Source organism: Symphodus melops (assembly GCF_947650265.1).
Source record: "Symphodus melops genome assembly, chromosome: 18".
NCBI lineage: Eukaryota > Metazoa > Chordata > Actinopteri > Labriformes > Labridae > Symphodus > Symphodus melops.
The window spans coordinates 9,807,930-9,825,836 of record NC_136708.1 but is presented as its reverse complement, the minus strand read 5'-3'; the positions used below and the strand labels follow the sequence as shown (position 1 = coordinate 9,825,836).

Here is a 17,907-nt window from a genome sequence, read left to right as displayed (position 1 = left end):
ATTACCTTTCTTCTTGTCTATTGGCTACCCTATACATCCCAGTAAGATGTTAACTGATTGGACACTAATAACAAACTGATCGCTCATTGGCTGAGGGTGACGCGGGACCTTAAACACAGCTCAGATCAACACAAATGCGTAACTCATGTGTGTAAGCATAAACTAGGCTTTAAACATCCTCCGTCATGTGGTCAACATGTCCACCAGCGACATGTCCCGGACGCTGGACATCCTCCGGCTGTTGTATCAGCACACACAGACTCTTGAAGAGTTTGTGAAAGGTGTTGTGTTCAGAGAAGGACAGAGGATAGTGCTCATTGAACAGTCGGACCAAAACCGCTTTAAGTCTTTCGTGCAGGGTGTTTTTGTATGTTACGACAAGGAACTACATCAGGTACCAAGCTGCAACCAGGTAACTTAACCCCCCTTTAATACTCGACATGTGTCACGGACCAGCAGTAACACCTGTAATAACTGTCTGTCATGTTAGTTTATTCTTTCGGTGACCGTGTTAAATACTTTATATGTGAATTCAACATATCACAGCACACCCACTCAGTTCAAGTTGTAAACCAATTATCAAAGGTGGCTTTATAAATTAGATATTAAAAGTAAATGTATTTGGTAATCTCCTGTCAAACTGTCAGGGTTACACTGAACTGGATGTGATGTTTTCTTCATGCATAATGGAAAATGAACATTATGGGACTTTCAACACATTAAGTGGGAAAGAATAATAATAATAATAATAATAATAATGGCAGTGCTCAGGATTTATTTGTTTATGTTTCCCACAGATTTGTACTCTGCCTGAACTTCTGGCCTTCTTGCTTAACACCCTCAAAAGAAAAAGAAAGAGGAACGTCTTGGCCCATGGCTACAATCTGCTGTCCCTGGCTCGGGAGGAGCGGGATGCAGACCACTTCAAATTCCAAGGAGAGATCACGCAAAGCGCTGCTTACATCCATGGAAGCGACCTGTGGAGAAAAGTGTGCGTACGTCTCGGCACGGACATCACACGCTACCTATTGGAGAGCTGTTCTGTGTTCGTAGCTGTCCCTCCATCTTGTCTTTTCCAGGTATGCGGTGTCCCTGTCTACGACAGAGTATCGATGACGACCGCGTCCATGGGGTTAAATCTTCAACCTCGGTCCATAAAACATCACAGAGCTCGCTTGAGGAGGAATGCAGGTGCAGTGATTTTAAAAAGGAACCAGGAAACTCTGAATCCCACTCCGAGAAAGAAAAGGAACAACAGGGATATGAGGATGAACGACTGGAAAAGAAAGAGAGAGATTGAGAAGCGCGATGAGGAGGGAATTGTGATTCCTTCGGCAAAGAACAGACGCGTAGAACAGCAAGGACCCACACATGAAATCCAACAAGTTTGCTTTAAAACATTAGCGAAACAGCAGCCAGTGTCAGTGGAACCGACACTGTTAATGAAGCCTTCAGAAAATAGTTCTGCTGGTTCCAAACAGCCGAGTGAAACGCAGCCAAGCACACTGCCTGTGGAAGGAGGACCCAGTTGGAGGTCAGGTACTTTCCCCCCTCTGTCTCCTTCACTATGCTTTATCCGAATTTTTGGATTCCTGTATGGGGGGAAAGGGATGCGCGGCTTTCTTCTCAATAGGAAGAAGAAGAGTGCTCAGGGATGCAAAAGGCTTCAGGGGCAAGATTTGGTAAGAATCGTCTTTTTTGAAGGACTGGCTTATCTGAACGGCCTGGAAAAACCCTCAAAGAAACTCCCCAGGCGCTTTTTTCACATGGTCCCCCTGTTCAGTCAGATGTTGCGCCAACACAGGAAATGTCCCTACAGCAGAATACTGCAGCGGCTGTGCCCGATGGTGGAGGTGACGGACGCAGGGCGAGGGAGGCTGAGCTCCTTCTTGCCTCAACACTGCGCGCCTCACAGGGTTTACATGTTTGTGAGGGAATGCCTCTCCGCTGTGATCCCTCGGGAGCTGTGGGGCTCCGACCACAACCGGCTTCATTTCTATAGCAGAGTCAGGAGCTTCCTGCACAGTGGCAAGTTTGAGAGGCTCTCATTGGCCGAGCTGATGTGGAAGATGAAGGTGAATGACTGCGATTGGTTGAAGATCAGTAAAACGGGTAAGGTTTTGTTTATTTGTCGAACGCTACATGTCGTGTATTTTTGACGAGCTCATCAAATCGGTCTCATCTGCAGGCAGGATCCCGCCCAGTGAGCTCTCATACCGCACACAGATCCTGGGTCAGTTCCTGACGTGGCTTCTGGACGGCTTTGTAGTTGGCCTGGTTCGAGCCTGTTTCTACGCCACTGAGAGTTTGGGTCAGAAAAACGCCATCCGGTTTTATAGACAGGAAGTCTGGGCAAAACTGCAAGACTTGGCCTTCAGGTACACATATAGACACAACTTATAAATCATTTATTCTCCTACAGTCCAAAAAAAAAAGATGAGTATGAAACTCTTGTACTTTTTTTTTTTTTTTTGGTGATTTTAGGGGTCACTTATCCAAGGGTCAGATGGAGGAGTTGACTCCAGCTCAGGTGGCTGCCCTTCCCAAATCTACCGTCATCTCCCGCCTCCGCTTCATTCCCAAGACGGATAGCATGAGGCCCATCACACGAATCCTTGGAGCGGACGCAAAAACCAGGGTACATTTTTCGAATGATATGAAAACGCCCCGCTACATATTCATGAGGTGTGTTGTTGTTGTTTTTTTTTTTTTTTTTTTAGCTTGGTGTAATAGTATTACAAAGAAAAGGCGTAGGAAACAAAAAAAAAGCTCGACAGTGGGAAGTCATGAAGACCAGCAGAGTCTTGATGGTGATTTTAAATCAGATTTTCTACAGAAAAACTAGAACAGATCAATAAGGCAAAGTTTGTTTGTGTTTGTGTGTACAGGGGTTTTAGATAGATAGATAGATAGATAGATAGATAGATAGATACTTTATTGATCCAGAGGGAAATTCAAGTATGGCATGTATGGTGAAAAAAAAAAGATGAGTAAATAAATTAAGTGAGAAGAGAATATTTTGTTAACTATATAAAAATCCTGAATTTATTGAACTAAAACAATGTAATAAAAATGCGGTTGCAATACATATAGCAGTAAAGTAATGAGTTGTTTTTGATAAATAACATCAGAAAGATTCGGAGGTGATTTCTCTCCCCCCGCAGCTCTACCAGGCTCGTGTTCGGGACTTGTTAGACATGCTGCATGCCTGTGTGCGCTCCACTCCTGCCCTCCTGGGATCCACAGTGTGGGGTGTGACAGAAATCCACAAGGTGATGTGCTCTATAGCTCCTGCCCAGAAGGAGAAGCCCCAACCTCTTTACTTTGTCAAGGTTGGTTTCTGGCTCATCCGTTGAGCCTCACACGTTTGTAATGCAGAATTACATCTGATTCAGGTGTTATGCTGGCATGTTACATGTAATCTTAACTGGTCAAATATTGGGCCGACGTGTCCTATTTGTTATTCATTTTTGCAGTTTTTTTTCCCCATCATGCATTCTAGGTGGATGTGAGCGGAGCCTTTGAGAGTCTGCCTCATGAAAAACTCATGGAGGTGATCGGCCAGGCTCTTTCTCCCGTCCAAGATGAACTCTTCACCATCCGCCGCTATGCCAGGATCTGGGCCGATTCCCACGAGGGCCTGAAAAAGTCCTTTACCAGACAGGTACCGTTGTGTACACACATGCTGGACACACTGTGCCCGTCTTTGTGTATTCAAACACAACATGCGTTTCTCCTGTATGTGAAAAAAGGCTGACTTCCTGGATGACAACATGGGATCTACCAACATGAAAGGCTTTGTGATGTCACTGCAGAAAAGCGGCAGAGTTCATCACGCCATACTGGTGGAGCAGGTGAGAGTGACCTGCTCAGATATCTCTTTGGATTAGGACACTTGACACTGGTACCTGTTTTTGTTTGTTTTAAATCGTATTTATTTTCCTTCCTTTAAGCAATTCAGCTCAGATCTTCATGGCAGAGAAGCGATGCAGTTCTTCACCCAAATGCTCACCGGCAGTGTTGTTCAGTTTGGGAAGAAGTAAGCATCATAGACAATAAATAAACGTTCAAGTATTCAATAAGTCAAAGGTAGTTTGAAAATGTTTTGTACCTGATTGGGTTTGTGCATATTTTACATCTCACATAAATCCTATTTTAAATGATGCAGTTTTCAGTTGCAGGTTGTTTTTGGCTTGCTGCGTTTCAGAACATACCAACAGTGCCGAGGGATTCCTCAGGGCTCTGTCGTGTCCAGTCTGCTCTGCTGCCTGTGCTACGGCCACATGGAGAACAGTCTGTTCAGAGAGATCACTGGAAAGAAAGGGTACAGCAGTTGTCCGAGGCAACTTTTCATAGACGTAGTGACACATCTGTAGCAGCAGGAGGCACTCTTCCCTTCTGATTGTGGACACCGTTACGAACCTCTCTGTTTCCAGTAGATGTTTGATGAGGATGGTAGACGACTTCCTTCTGATAACGCCAGACTTACACGAAGCTCAAGCATTTCTCAGGTATGACACAGCTACTTTTTTATGGCACAAAGATGGTTCAATTTAATTTATGATTCTTTGGATTCTTAGGACAAGTGTGACTGGAACTTAGTACATTTGTGTGTGTGTGTGTGTGTGTGTGTGTGTGTGTGTGTGTGTGTGTGTGTGTGTGTGTGGGGAGGGGGGGGGGGGTAGTTACCTTATCAGTGCCAGCTAAATATCCAAAATAAAAAAAGCTTATGTAACATCAAGATTATTGCTTTCTCTCCGAGGAGATTCCCGGAAAGTTTGATAACGTGCAGTGAGTCAACAGTAGTGATATGAATTAGTCAGTTGTGCTTTTCAGTTTATCACCAGAGGCCTTCAGTGGTCCTTTCTGTGGTCCTGTATGGTAGACAGAGACACAACATGTATGTAACTTAATGCTGAGTTTGTATTCCATCTGTCACAACTGGCACGTGCTTGTTGTGTTTTAGGATGCAGCAGGTAGGGGAAGCACAGCGTACACTGAGGAAGAGATACGGCGTTGGCAAATTTTTAGGTGTGAGAAGATAAAATAGTGAAACGTTTACTGAAGGTCACGATTTATTCAGTGCTGTTTGCTGTTTTAATCTCACGTAATCACAATCAAACAACGCACCAACACTCCTTACATCAGTGTTGGAGCTGCTCTGAATTAAAACGAGAAAGCTGCATTTGTTGTATGAGGATGTGCTTGGACTCATTCTGAAGAACTGGAACAATGTTCCTCTAAATTAAGCATCCCTAAAACCAACTCTGATCTCATTGCTTCACTGCTGTATCTTTCTACACATTGTTTTTTTTTTTTTTCATGGAAAAAAGGTTGAGAGATAGATTTGACAAACGTCATGCTGTTGTTTTTTTTTTTTTTTTTTTTTTGGTCATCACAGGATCTTACTGGCTGGAGTGCCACAGTATGGTCTGGTGGTCAACCCCCAGAAGGTGGCAGTCAACTTCCAGGTGTCAGGGACTGTGGACTCTTGTCCTGACATCCGTGTGCTGCCCCCTCGCTGCCTCTTCCCCTGGTGTGGCCTGCTGCTCGACACCCACTCACTGGACGTCTACAAAGATTATTCAAGGTGAAGCATCCTGTAGTCACACTGTCGGATCATTGATTTGTGTGTGTGTGTGTGTGTGTGTGTGTGTGTGCGCGCTTTTTCACATGACCTGTTATTGAGCATTTCTCATTTCCTGTAACTTCAGTGTACAAACCCCCTGAACTTTGTACCTACTCATAAACATTCTTCGAGACGACTGCCTGTCTAGCATCTATGATTCATGTTCTTGCAAAGCACACAGTAAAGATAACTTCATTGTGGTACAAAGCAAATTCCACTTAATTTCATGTTTGGGTTTTTTTTTTCTGACTTTCTCTCTATCTCAGCTATGCAGGTCTGTCCTTTCGCTACAGCCTAACCCTGGGCTCTGTCCACTCAGCTGGACAGCAAATGAGGAGGAAACTGATGGCTATCCTCAGACTCAAGTTCCATGCTTTGTTCTTGGACCTGAAGGTCAGGAACATAGAGGTCGAAAAGGCTTTGACGAGCCTGTAGAGGATTCCCATGAACTGTTTATTATTAGTTATGATGTGTAGAAAACTATGACTACATACTACAGAAAACTAAGGAGAAAAAAAGCTAAGCTAACGGTCACAACCAAAATACATAGAAAATAACAGCTGCAAACAATGGAGCTAATGTAGCTTCTTTATTTTTTTATTTTCTATTTGGACTAAAAAGGTCAACATTGTGGCTTTTCTCCATTAACACTGAAGGCAGGTCTAACTATCATAAAACACTATTTTCAGGCCATTAGATTTGTAATGACAATACTTTTTTCCGGACTATGAATTCTCTGATTTTGTCAAATTAACACTTTATCGGGCAAGTGACTATTTCTGGTAATTTCGGTACATATTACATATGGCCACCCTTCTACATCTCAGTAAGGTCGAGAAGCATGTGATCCTCACTCAGCCAATCAGAAGAGATCACCCTACGTCACTGCTCCTGCTATTGTGGCATTTGAACTAAATATGGTAACTTCCTCAAATGTATTTTTTTTTTTTTTTTTAAAGATTTATTTTTGGCATTTGTTTGCCTTTTATTAGAGAGGAAGGACAGTGGACAGGAGTGGGAATCAGGGAGAGAGAGTGGGGAACGACATGCGGGAAAGGAGCCACAGGCCGGACATGAACCCGGGCCGCCCGTGTGAGGACTGTAGCCTTGACACATGGGAGTGCGCAATTTTGATTTTTTTTTTTTGATTTTTTTTTTTTTACAGAAATATATATAAATAATAATCTGTTATGTCCCCCAATATCACTCTGAGGTTCAGTGTTTGAATTTCAATGTATTTGATGAGTGCCCTATAAAGGGTTAATGATCCTTCCACTTTAAGGAGCGTCTTATTATAAGGTCTTATTATTAATTGGTAAGCTGATTCATTGAATTTTTTGAATTTTTTGAATTTGTCTTTGGGTAAGACTCTTACACTCAAGTTGCACCCACTTCTTTGTCAGTGGTGTATCAGTGTGTATTGATGGGATTAGTTACTTCTGATGGGAACAAAGAAACCTCTGCCATCAGTGTATGAATGCGTAGGTGTGACGTTTGGTGTAAAAGCACTTTGAATAGTCAGAAAAACTAAAAAAGAACTGTACAAGCTTCAGCCCATTTACCATTTATTTTTGTAATTGAAAGCTTGTAAAATTACAGATTTTAGCATTGAACTAAAGCTATGCCCGAGGATCACCTGAGACAGTCCTTTGCATGTTTGTAGACTTTTAGCCTTGTAGCGTGCAAAGAAACCTTGAAGCAATATACATAAGGAAAGTTTAGATGGGAGTTGGTGGTTGTTTAAAGTGTATTTTTATTGTAAGTTATTCTGCTGGATATCTTTTAAAAAATATACTTCAAATATATAATACATATACATACGATTGTTGGGTCTCTTTTGATCCACTTGAAATGTTTTCTTTATTTAAAAAAAGCCTTTGATTTATGAGCTTGTCAAGCAACAGGTCCTCTACAAAAGCCATTTATACATTCAATCAGCTGGATAACAAACATAAATTAAAGGGCGTCCTCCCCCAAAGGACCGCCCTTTCTGTCACAAATAATGCGGTCAGATAGAATTTATGAACAAGTAGAGTAAAAAAATATCCAAGGTGACCAGCTGGAATTTACCCTCAAACAGAAACAAGTTCATTAGAAACAGTTGTAAACTTGTCAAGTTTCACAATAACTGCTTTTATGAGCCGTGATGTTTCAAGTAATTGGTATGCAATGTAGCTGCATGCATTACAGTTTAAATGCATCAGTTTTGGTTTGGTGCAAAATATATTGACGGATTTATTGTCCTCCTCAGACCAATTCTCTCCAGGCAGTCTACAAGAACATCTACGAGCTGGTGCTGCTTCAGGCCTGCAGGTGAACACACAGGCCTTACTTTTTACCCTCCTTTTTTTTTTTTTTTTCAAACCCAAAATGCTATCATGTAAACGCAGTGTTAGTTTTTGTCACAAAATACACTAGCACCACTTTGGTTAAAGCTTTTATTTCATATTGAAATGTTTATGAATCATATGGGCACTGAGAATAACGTGTGTTGTTTTCCCACCACCCACAAAAAAATCTACAGGTTCCATGTGTGCGCTCGGAGTTTGCCCTTTGGTCAGACAGTTGCTAAGAACCCCATGTACTTCCTGCAGATAATATGGGACATGGCTGAGTACGCAAATCGGCTCATCAGGAACAGCAACAAAGGCAATATTCTACCTATGTACATTATAAAAAAAAAAGAAACCCCTACTAATGTTGTAGTGTATTTATCATCATCTCTTTATCTCTGATTTGGATCCAGGAGTAAGTTTGGGCAGTAAGGCCCAGACCGGCATGTTACAGTATGAAGCAGTGGAGCTGCTGTTCTGTCTTTCCTTCTCGTTGGTGCTGACACCTCACCGTCCTCTCTATAAGGGTCTCATCTCACACCTGCACAAACGTATGTACTCTTAGGGAACCCTAACGTATACACAGCAACATTACACAGTAATGACGTCTTCATTTCTTCATAATAAAACGTATATAGCCTCTTTTATACAATAGAAATGCAAGTCAAGAAATTGCATCATTCAAAAACACAGCAGAATATATTCTTATATGATGTGTGTATAAATAACAGTCAAAGGATGTATCAGATAAAGAGAAACTGAGAAGAATATCATAGGCAGCCCTTGTGCTTTACTGAATTTTGAAACTGCGTGAAAAAAATTCAATGCAATTCAAAAAACATCATTTGTCCCTGGCGAGGGCAATTCAAAAAAAAAAAGAAAAAAAGGTGCAGCCTCTCCAAGAAAGGGCTGCAAAAATGTGAACTATTTCATTATCCGCATCTAAACTAGCCAGGAATGCCTCTGATTTTTAAAAAAAGAACTTTATGAGAGAGATAGATTCAACCAAACAAGTTTAAGGGACTCCATGATTTTTCATGAACACAAACACAGGTATTGCAAACATTTCAATTAGAGTTTACAGGTATCAAGAACATTCAAGCGAAGTGAAGTAAAGTCGAAGGACAGTAAAAATTAACGTCCTTCCATATTTTGCTCTCATCCTCGTGGCAGGAAAGCGCAGTCTGGAGCGACGTTTGGGGGACCTGAGGCTAGCCAGGGTCCGACAGGCCACCTATCCCAGGATCCCAGAGGATTTCTTTGCCATCCTGGACTAGATCAACAGCTTGATCAAATCAACTCTCTTCAGCCTTCAGGTATACGTAAGCAGTCCAGTCCATCTTTGTGCCCAGAATGTGGATGTTGTGAGACTGAATCTTTTTTCTCTTTGTTTCTAAAGTGCCCTTGTTTTGAAACTTCTTTTTCGATGGAGTGGAAATAGCAGGTTGTTAAAATCAGTCATGTGCATTTTCTGACCTGTAAGTGTGCCAATTTTCGTGTTAATTATTCTGTTGTGCCGAGAAGTCAGGATTTCGCCAACTGATAAAAAAATGGTTCAGTGATAAACCTGAGTCATAAACACACCCAATACAACAACCACCTCCGGACCAGTAAAAATGGATAACTGGCAATCATCCTGCTACCGTCCTACTTATGTCTCTTCCCACAGCTGTTTGTCTAGCTGGACTTTGATACTGTTTTTTTCCACAAAATAACATGTGACGTCACTTGGAAATATCCTGTATATAAAGTTATGCAAGCTGTCCCTATAAAAAGTCACTCGACACCCTTTCCAATGATGCTGTGTGACCTACTAAGTAAGTGTGTGGTTGAGTTAAAAGTCTCTGTTAATGGTGGAATCAAAGATGGCTGTGGTTTCAGCATCATTTCGGTTGATTTGTATTACAACTTGTTGACTGATAAGATTTTTTCCTGTTGAATAAATCCAGATGTGTTATTGAAAAGAACAAATGAGTGAGTGAGTTGTCATCCTTGAAATCAGTGGCTGAAAATGATTGCTTCGTAAATATTACAGTACACAACAATTATGAGTCAGTTCTATAGAATTCCACAGGGCTCCATTAAGATGTCCTTTTTCTTTTCCGACACCTGGTAACATGGTTACCTGCATTTCTTTAAGTGTTCTTGTTATTAGCCTCCCGTGTATCAATCTCAAAGGCGTCGTTGGAGTACGGGTTGAGGTCAGTGCGAGCAGAGGACTTCTTAGTTAGACGTAGGATCAGTCTGTAGAGAGCGACCAGAGGGATGGGAAGCACAGGTACAACGCAGAGAAGGATGATGATGGCAAACACCCACTCAGGGTAGGACAGAGTTTCATTGCCAGGAAAGGGTTCCTTAAAAAAAAAAGAGCAGAAGAACCATTCATAACATTTAGAGAATAACAACATTATTAGATTTTTAAAATTAATTTGAAACCATTTAATTAGTTTTCCAAGAAGAGTTGACGAGATGGATCAATACGACTACAATATCTATGTGCCTCTGATAAGGCTAAGGCAAAAAGGGGGTTAACACAATTCAACGTATTAATTGGTCATATTCACAGTTGCTTGTAGGAAATATGTTCACACTTTTGTCAGACCTTGACTATTGATTCTCTCTTTAGGGCCAAAGCGTCATATGTGGTATCAATCACCTCATCTACCTCCAGGGATGAAGTGGATTGAATATTTTCATTACTGTGTCACTACTGCTATACAACATGTACAACAATATAGCTTTATACAACATCCCTGTGAAGTTGCCAGGAAATAGATCACTATTACTACATTATGACAATAAAGCAACAGCAGAACTCATTTAAAGTGATATTAAAGAAAAACTGTCAAACGTAAACACCCCTGAGGGAGCATTACAATGGATATGGTCATATGGATATGTTTATTCTTTTTACTCTGGATGTTGTTTATGCAGTGAACATTGTTAAGAAATCTGCCAGTTGTATCAAAGTAGTATCAGTATTATTAGTAGGAGGGCCAATATTCTGATGTCTTAGCTGTTAAATACTCCCCTGTGTGGCCAGCTGGTTTCTAGTCATTTGGTGATGGGTTAACATGAAAGGGCTGAGAATGAATCAAATAGTGAAAGGTGCAAAGCATTAAAACCAAAATAAGTGGAAATCCCGAACTGAGGGTTAAGGAGAACTGCAATTCCCGGGGTTACTGAGCCACTCTGTAGCAATCTTTAAATCCCATTTCAAAACCCATCTGTTCAAACAAGCCTCCTCACTCTGATTTCCTTCCATTCCACTACTGTTGTTATTGCTGTTATGTAAATCTTTCAATGTCTCCTTTTTAACTTTTTATGTTTATGTTTTATTGGCTTTTTAAAACCTTGCATGTAAGGTGTCCTTGGGTTTTTTGAAAGGCACCCTCAAATAAAATGTATTATTATTATTATTACTCTTTAGGAATTAAAGTGGGAGGAGGATGTGAACTGCATGAGCACTTTAAATAAATAAGTCTTGATTTCAATGTTTATAAATGTCGATTTTCCATAAACCTGATTAAACATCCTTATATTGACCAGACCTAATTAAAAAGACTGTCAGCTTTAAATACTTGCAGATACTTGAAAATTGCCGTTTTATTCTTTATGCGCCATGCACACAAGTCTCTATATCATCAACTGTGTATGTCATGCTGTTTAATGGATTGAAGACGGCATTTAGTTATTTGCATAATCACAATTTCATTGTCTGTCTTGACTTGCTTACCTTATCTGCATTCCATGCAGGATAGACAGGATATACCTGTGCCTGGACAATCACATAGGCAACCAACACAGTGAGGAGTAACAGAGGACTGATCCACAGCCAGCATTGTCTCCAGAAAATGTTGGGTCTCGACCCAGTCATGAAATATATATCTTCACTGAAACTGTCAATGGACAAGGGGACCAGAAAAAAAAAGTTAGAACATGTCAGGGTACTGTGTATGTATTTTGTTTTTTTTACATGAATTTCATTAGACGACAGAGTTATACCAAACTCTTACTTTTTCATTCCATAGACGTAAACGACTCCAATGAACTCAAATAATGCAATGACGAGCAGAGGCACAGAGCCCACGTAATTGTTAAACACCTCCACCCAGTAGTTTCCCGAGCCGAGCGTGAAGATGAGAGCCGTTAGGAAGGATATCAAGCAGACTATCGCTGAGGAAACAAGAAGCAAGTTTGTCAGATATGAAGAGAAATAAATGAATCATTTTGACTTGAGAAAAACTGAAGCTGATTCGCAGGTACCTGTAACTACTTCTTTAGGGATCCACTTTGGCAGTAGTTTCAGATCATTGATGGGTGTGAGTACTCCCTCTAAGTTTCCAAACATGGAGGAAAGGCCCAGGCTGAAGAGCATAACGAAGAATAACACAGCCCATACCTGTGAGCCTGGCATCTCTATCACGGCTTCAGTGAAGAGAATAAAAGCCAGGCCAGTGCCTGATGCGGACTGGAGGAAGGAAGATTCAAAAGGGACAAGAGAGTAATGAGTAAGGTTGAATGAACTGACCTCCACATGATGACTGAACTTTAGAAAGTGCACTCAAAAGCACAGAATGACCGTGATATAAGGGAGGAGGGATATGGGAGAAAAATGCAATGTACACGCTTTGATGTGTTCTTAAAATAATACCTGGCCAAGGAATGTTTGCAGGTCACACTCCCACAGGGGCAACTTGACAATATCATTTGGATATGTTTTATTTAAATACTCGAACCATTGATCATAGTTCCCTAATGTTATGTTCTGGTCTTGAATCTCAAAGTGGTTGGTCAGAGTCAAGATGTTACTGCAGAGGAAATAGAAAAGATCAGCATTTTTTCTGTTAGCAAGGGGGGGAAAAGTCTTATATTTACATTGAAATTGTATGCACACTTACTCCTGTTGACATGAGTTGAAGGCTGTGGTTGCTTTGAATCCAAGGATGGAAAAGATGGAAATAGAGGCATAGAGCGATGTGGCACTATTTATTATTCCAACTAGAAGAGCATCCCTCTCACAGTTGTTTCTAACAGATAACAGAAAAAAAAACAATGAAATCATCCCCACAAAGCCTACCAGTATCAGGGTACCAGGGAGTATACTGTCTGAGTTTTTGTACCTACCTCTCTGCGTTATAGCTAGAGAAAGCGATGAGACCCCCAAAGGCCACAGAGAGAGAGAAGAAGATCTGGGTTGCAGCGTCGAGCCACACGCGAGGATTTTTGAGTATATCCCACTACAAGAAGCACACAAATCCAGACTTAGTACGAGTTACTGTCCTATGTCAACCATAGTCTCAATTATTGACTGAACTCACATTAGGAGTGAAGAGGTACAGTAGTCCGTCAGTAGCTCCAGGCAGAGTGAGGCCACGGATCAGGAAAATAGTAAGCACCAGGTATGGGAAAGTGGCTGTAACATACACAGCCTGAAACATACCAACAGAACATATTTTATATTATCGTCAAACATTCGATTTCAACATCTTTCTGTAGCGATTTCAGAAGGTTTAACAGACCTTTCCAATGGACTTTATCCCTTTGATAAAGCAAATGTAGACCACACACCAAGCACTGCCCAAACAGACGACCAGCCACCACTGAGGAGAACCACTGGTCTCAATGTCTGGTGTGATGTTCAAAGTCTCACGATACCAGAAGTAGTTCACTGGACTGCTCCGCTTACATTCCAAATTGTAGTCTTTGTGGATGACAATACAAGCAACCCAAAGTGACAACATGAGCGTATTTCTATAAACTCTACAAAGCTTCATTTGAATGCCGACTGCTAATTATTTCCATGAATACATTTCAATGACGGCTGAAAACAAGGGACTTTTTTTTGTGCTTGTTTCCCTGAATCTGTGAGTGAGTGTGTGCTTGAACACACCTAAAATGAAAAGCATTCTTATCTTATTACATTTTGTGCTGCAGTTTCTCTCTCATTGAGCAATCCTGTAATTTTCCTGTCAATATTCACCTGAAATGCTACATAGAACTTGGTTGTAAACCACTCCTCTTTGTGATGGTTTTGCAACTTTATTGTTGTTAATTGAACACAGACGTCTCTTATTAAAAATGACTGTACTGTTGTAAATGTTGTAAAGCTCCTTGGCTCCTGTCCTTGTTTTACTGCCGGTGGTTGAAACCACATCAAGAGCGGCTGGTGTGTTTTTAAGTTACCTGTTTGGTTATCATTGAGTGGACACTGGCTCCATGGCAAAGGGTTTTGAAAAGAGTGGAAAAAGTACCAAAGCACCCACGCAAGGATGGTGTTGTAGAAAATACCCACCAGAAATGACACCAACATGGAGGCAATTCCTGCACAGAGGAAAACAGTCAAAAAAAAAGTTTGGCGCATAAAAATGTCAAGAGAAAGTCTGTAAGATTCATGACCACACACCGACTCCACCCAGAAGTGGTGAGATGGAGTTCCAGACACCAATGCTGCCCTTGCGGAGTCTCTGTCCTATAGCCAGCTCAAGGTAGAGCAATGGGAGGCCTTCAAACACCAGCGCTATCAGGTAGGGGATGAGGAATGCACCTGAAGACATGAAGTAAACATTGACTGTACCTCCCATTGAGACATAAACCCGATTCAACTGTTTTTATCAAAACATAACATTCAGAGAAACAATGTTTTTGTTAATGAGTGGTTACTGGAACCATCTTAATGAATGAGAAATTATTGATATTCCTCTATTACTTTAATCAAGTTGCAACAAATTAAGTTAATCCATCCATCAATCCACTTTAGAAATGAGTTAAAACAACCACTTTACAATTAAATCAGATCCACAACTGTAGGTGACTAAGCTGAGGTCAAACAGAGGCTATGCTGAGGATAACAACCTGTGGGAATCGGGAATCTAGGAGTCAATATGTCATGTTGACAGACCCTTTGCACATTTAGAGCTTTTGCTGTTGACTTGACTTAACCCTGACCCAGATTAGGTGTCTGTCTTTGGGACTGTTGGATATCTGGCTGCAAACTATGAGGAAGTAAATACAAGAAGTGTGGCAGTTGAACAAAACCCATCCAGTGATTTCCACTGTAATCCATAAAATATAGATAAGGCTCACCATTTCCAGTACAGTGATAATGACTGGCTTACTTCATTTGTTAATGGTTAAACTTAAACGAGTGGTTTTGCAATTACATTTTAGACAAGATTTAAATATCTCATGACTCAATACAATAGAGAGAAAAAAAAAGATGTATGTGAAAACCACTTCCTTGATCAACTTTCATTCAACTATGTGATGTAAAATATGGGAAAAATAATTCAGTTCATGTAAAAGCATCATAGAATAGCATCTCACCTCCTCCATAGATTTGGCACAGGTAAGGAAAGCGCCAGACATTTCCAAGTCCCACTGCAAAGCCAATACATGTCAACAGGTACTGAACCTTGTTGTCCCACTTGGGTCTCTCCTCCACCTTCGAATCTTTTGCCATTCCAAGTTAGCAAAAAGGCCTTGGTTCTTTTACAAAGATGCAGCTAACAATCCTGATCAATACTTTGGTGAGGTAGTATTATATCTGTCGAGTCCAGAATTCCTTAACTTTATATGTTGAGTGTATGAATGAGTGCTGCCTTGATTGGTTTAGTCTTTGTGTTCTCCTCTCTCATCCTTTTCTCCCCTTTTTTTTGTGGGCTGTCCTTTAAGGTCCAATGTGATGCAGCTTCTCGTCAGTGATACTGGTGTTACGGTGCCCCCCACCCTACCCGCCACAAAAAAAAAAAAAAAACCAGGAAGGGAATGAAAACATCACCTATGATAATTTATAGTAGTGAAACCTCCCTGCTCATTTAAAGTAGGAGGGTCATATGACTGACATAATGGATAACAGTGCGATGTTTCAATGTTACACTGACCTAAAACAAACTTTTCAGATGTTGATAGAACTATAACCATAAATGTACATGGCTTGGTCTTTGCAATTCAACAGTGTATTTGAGATAGTGAGAAGAACACACTTCAAATAAAAGTGCAGCAGACATGAACGTTTTTCTTTATATTGATAAAGTCCAATCACATTTTTTAACATCTTTGTATAAAGTCTAACAACGACAGTAAAATGTGTAGCTGTTATTGCAAATGATGGTAGTAAAATATTAAGAATCTGTTGCTGTTTTTTAGCCGCTGGGTGTATCCGCCTATTTTTTATATTTTTTTACTCAAGACGACTGGTTCTCAAATGTTTTAAACTGGCACCACCTCCGAAAATATTTGGCTCTCACATTACCAACGTTATGATACAGTGTAGGCCTATTTCGACACACATTTCACTCAGGAGAGAAATGTGATCATCTTTTTCGTGCATTTATTCATTATGAGCCTGTTTTAGTTCGATACAGAAAAATAAAAATGCAACCAGAGACTCTGTATTATAAAGCTTCCCCAACACTGTTCAGGAGTAAAACATAGTTCACTCTAAATGCAGTTTCAGCCTGTAATCTGTTGGCCAGTTTAGATGTACAAAATCTTTCTATAGCAGATTATTATCCTCTGCAGTATTGGCCACTTACAAAAATAATAATAATAAAAATAAAAAAATAAATAAAGTTTGGGGAAAAATTAAGAGTCTATAATCAGTTCTTTAGGCACCACTACCTCACCCGTTTTAATTGCCTAAATGTTCTTTTGAAGTCAGATTAATCACTCTGTACATTTAAGTACCTTCCTGGTTGGCCTACAGTCAATAAGATATACAACAGTAGCCTATCAGTCTCTGCAGAGATAATGTCGGTGGTTGACTAGTCATGCCTGTTAAGGCCAGAAGGGGGAGTTCTCCGTGTTTCCTTGTCGATTAAACTGTCAGATGTGAAGGATCCTCCGTCTTTATTGATATTATTCAGGTAAAAAAAGAACAACATTAAATGCAGTTTGTTTCGTAAAACATGTTCTGTTATGTTTTTGATCATGTTGACCAAATTTGAAACGGTTTTAAAGATTTTTTGATTTTGTGAACTGCAAATTGATGCTAGTTTAACTCTATGGATTAGCTCTGCTACCAACATGCAAACCAATGTAAGCTACTGCCTGATACAAAGTGAACAGCATCAATTGCATATGTTGCATGTTGCATGCCTGACAGTTAGTATGAGGTGAACAACACACTAACATCCTCTCAATGTCACAAGTCTCTCTCAATCAGGTGTTTGTTGTCTGCTATGTCAAATTAGTTAGCATTAATCTACCTCCACCATTGTGCCACATAGTTTATCACAACAATAAATATGTTCAGAACTTTAACAGCTCCTTTTTTGATGATTTTCCTTTGCCATGGGTCGCAGCAGTTACAGTAAAAGACAATGGTTAAAATGTCCTGTTCTTGGCTGATATGTATTTCAGTAGTGAATTATAATATGCCTTCCTCACCAGTTTTAATGCCAGCAAATAGGGCTGGGAATCTTTGGGTGTCTCTCGATTTGATTTGATTCTTGGGGTCTTGGGGATTCAATTCAGAATGTATTTTCGATTCAAATCGATTATGGGTTCAAAATCTAATTATGAAAGAGTACTTCAGGGTCTTCTCCAGCGGTGAGTCTTTCTGCTCTATTTAACATTTTACTGAGTTAAAGAGCCAGTATTAGCACTTAGCAGGGAGTGACTGATAAGCCCCACAAAAAAAATCTAATTTTGGAAGTCATGAATTGATTAAAAATCTCAGAAGATTAAAATCAACGATTTTTCTCGACCACCAACACCAGCAAACATTCATTAAAAATCAAAGTCAGTGCTTTTTAAGTATGAAGCTAATAACATATCAATTTCCTTGTGCACACATACATAAGAATCAAACCTAATTGTGTATTAAAACCTTTTAGTGTGTTATTTCTTTTGTTTTTGTTTATGAGTAGACTTTTTCAGGAAATGTCTCACTGTGCTATTAGATTCAACCTGCGTTTGACAAAAAGGACTTCTTCATTGATT

At 40.3% G+C, this 17,907-nt stretch overlaps 2 protein-coding genes across 2 annotated transcripts; one reads left to right on the top strand and one right to left on the bottom strand.

Annotated features, from left to right (window-relative positions):
* Positions 1-74: 74 nt before the first annotated feature.
* Positions 75-9,925, top strand: tert (telomerase reverse transcriptase). Its single transcript, XM_079367906.1, is given in 16 exon segments — positions 75-412; positions 798-2,112; positions 2,189-2,378; positions 2,485-2,638; positions 3,165-3,332; positions 3,503-3,664; positions 3,753-3,854; positions 3,954-4,039; positions 4,208-4,324; positions 4,440-4,511; positions 5,402-5,590; positions 5,896-6,022; positions 7,881-7,942; positions 8,154-8,348; positions 8,350-8,513; positions 9,136-9,925. Coding segments are annotated over 16 exon segments (3,423 nt in total). The 5' UTR covers positions 75-196; the 3' UTR covers positions 9,240-9,925.
* Positions 9,926-10,057: 132 nt separating this feature from the next.
* Positions 10,058-15,568, bottom strand: slc6a18 (solute carrier family 6 member 18). The gene is made up of 12 exons (XM_079367907.1): positions 15,289-15,568; positions 14,369-14,509; positions 14,149-14,286; positions 13,485-13,666; positions 13,284-13,394; positions 13,090-13,202; positions 12,864-12,992; positions 12,617-12,773; positions 12,229-12,433; positions 11,979-12,138; positions 11,699-11,861; positions 10,058-10,316 (listed from the first exon to the last, which is right to left on the bottom strand). The coding sequence occupies exons 1-12, from the start codon at positions 15,422-15,424 to the stop codon at positions 10,098-10,100; spliced, it is 1,854 nt and encodes a 617-aa protein (XP_079224033.1). The 5' UTR covers positions 15,425-15,568; the 3' UTR covers positions 10,058-10,097.
* Positions 15,569-17,907: the final 2,339 nt, after the last annotated feature.

Excerpts from the sequence above, each read along its gene's own strand:
- slc6a18 (XM_079367907.1), bottom strand. The coding sequence starts at position 15,424 with ATGGCAAAAGATTCGAAGGTGGAGGAGAGACCCAAGTGGGACAACAAG. Across the intron at positions 13,203-13,283 it reads TGTACCTCTTCACTCCTAAT|TGGGATATACTCAAAAATCC; the intron begins GTGAGTTCAGTC and ends TGCTTCTTGTAG. Across the intron at positions 12,993-13,089 it reads TCTAGCTATAACGCAGAGAG|AAACAACTGTGAGAGGGATG; the intron begins GTAGGTACAAAA and ends GTTATCTGTTAG.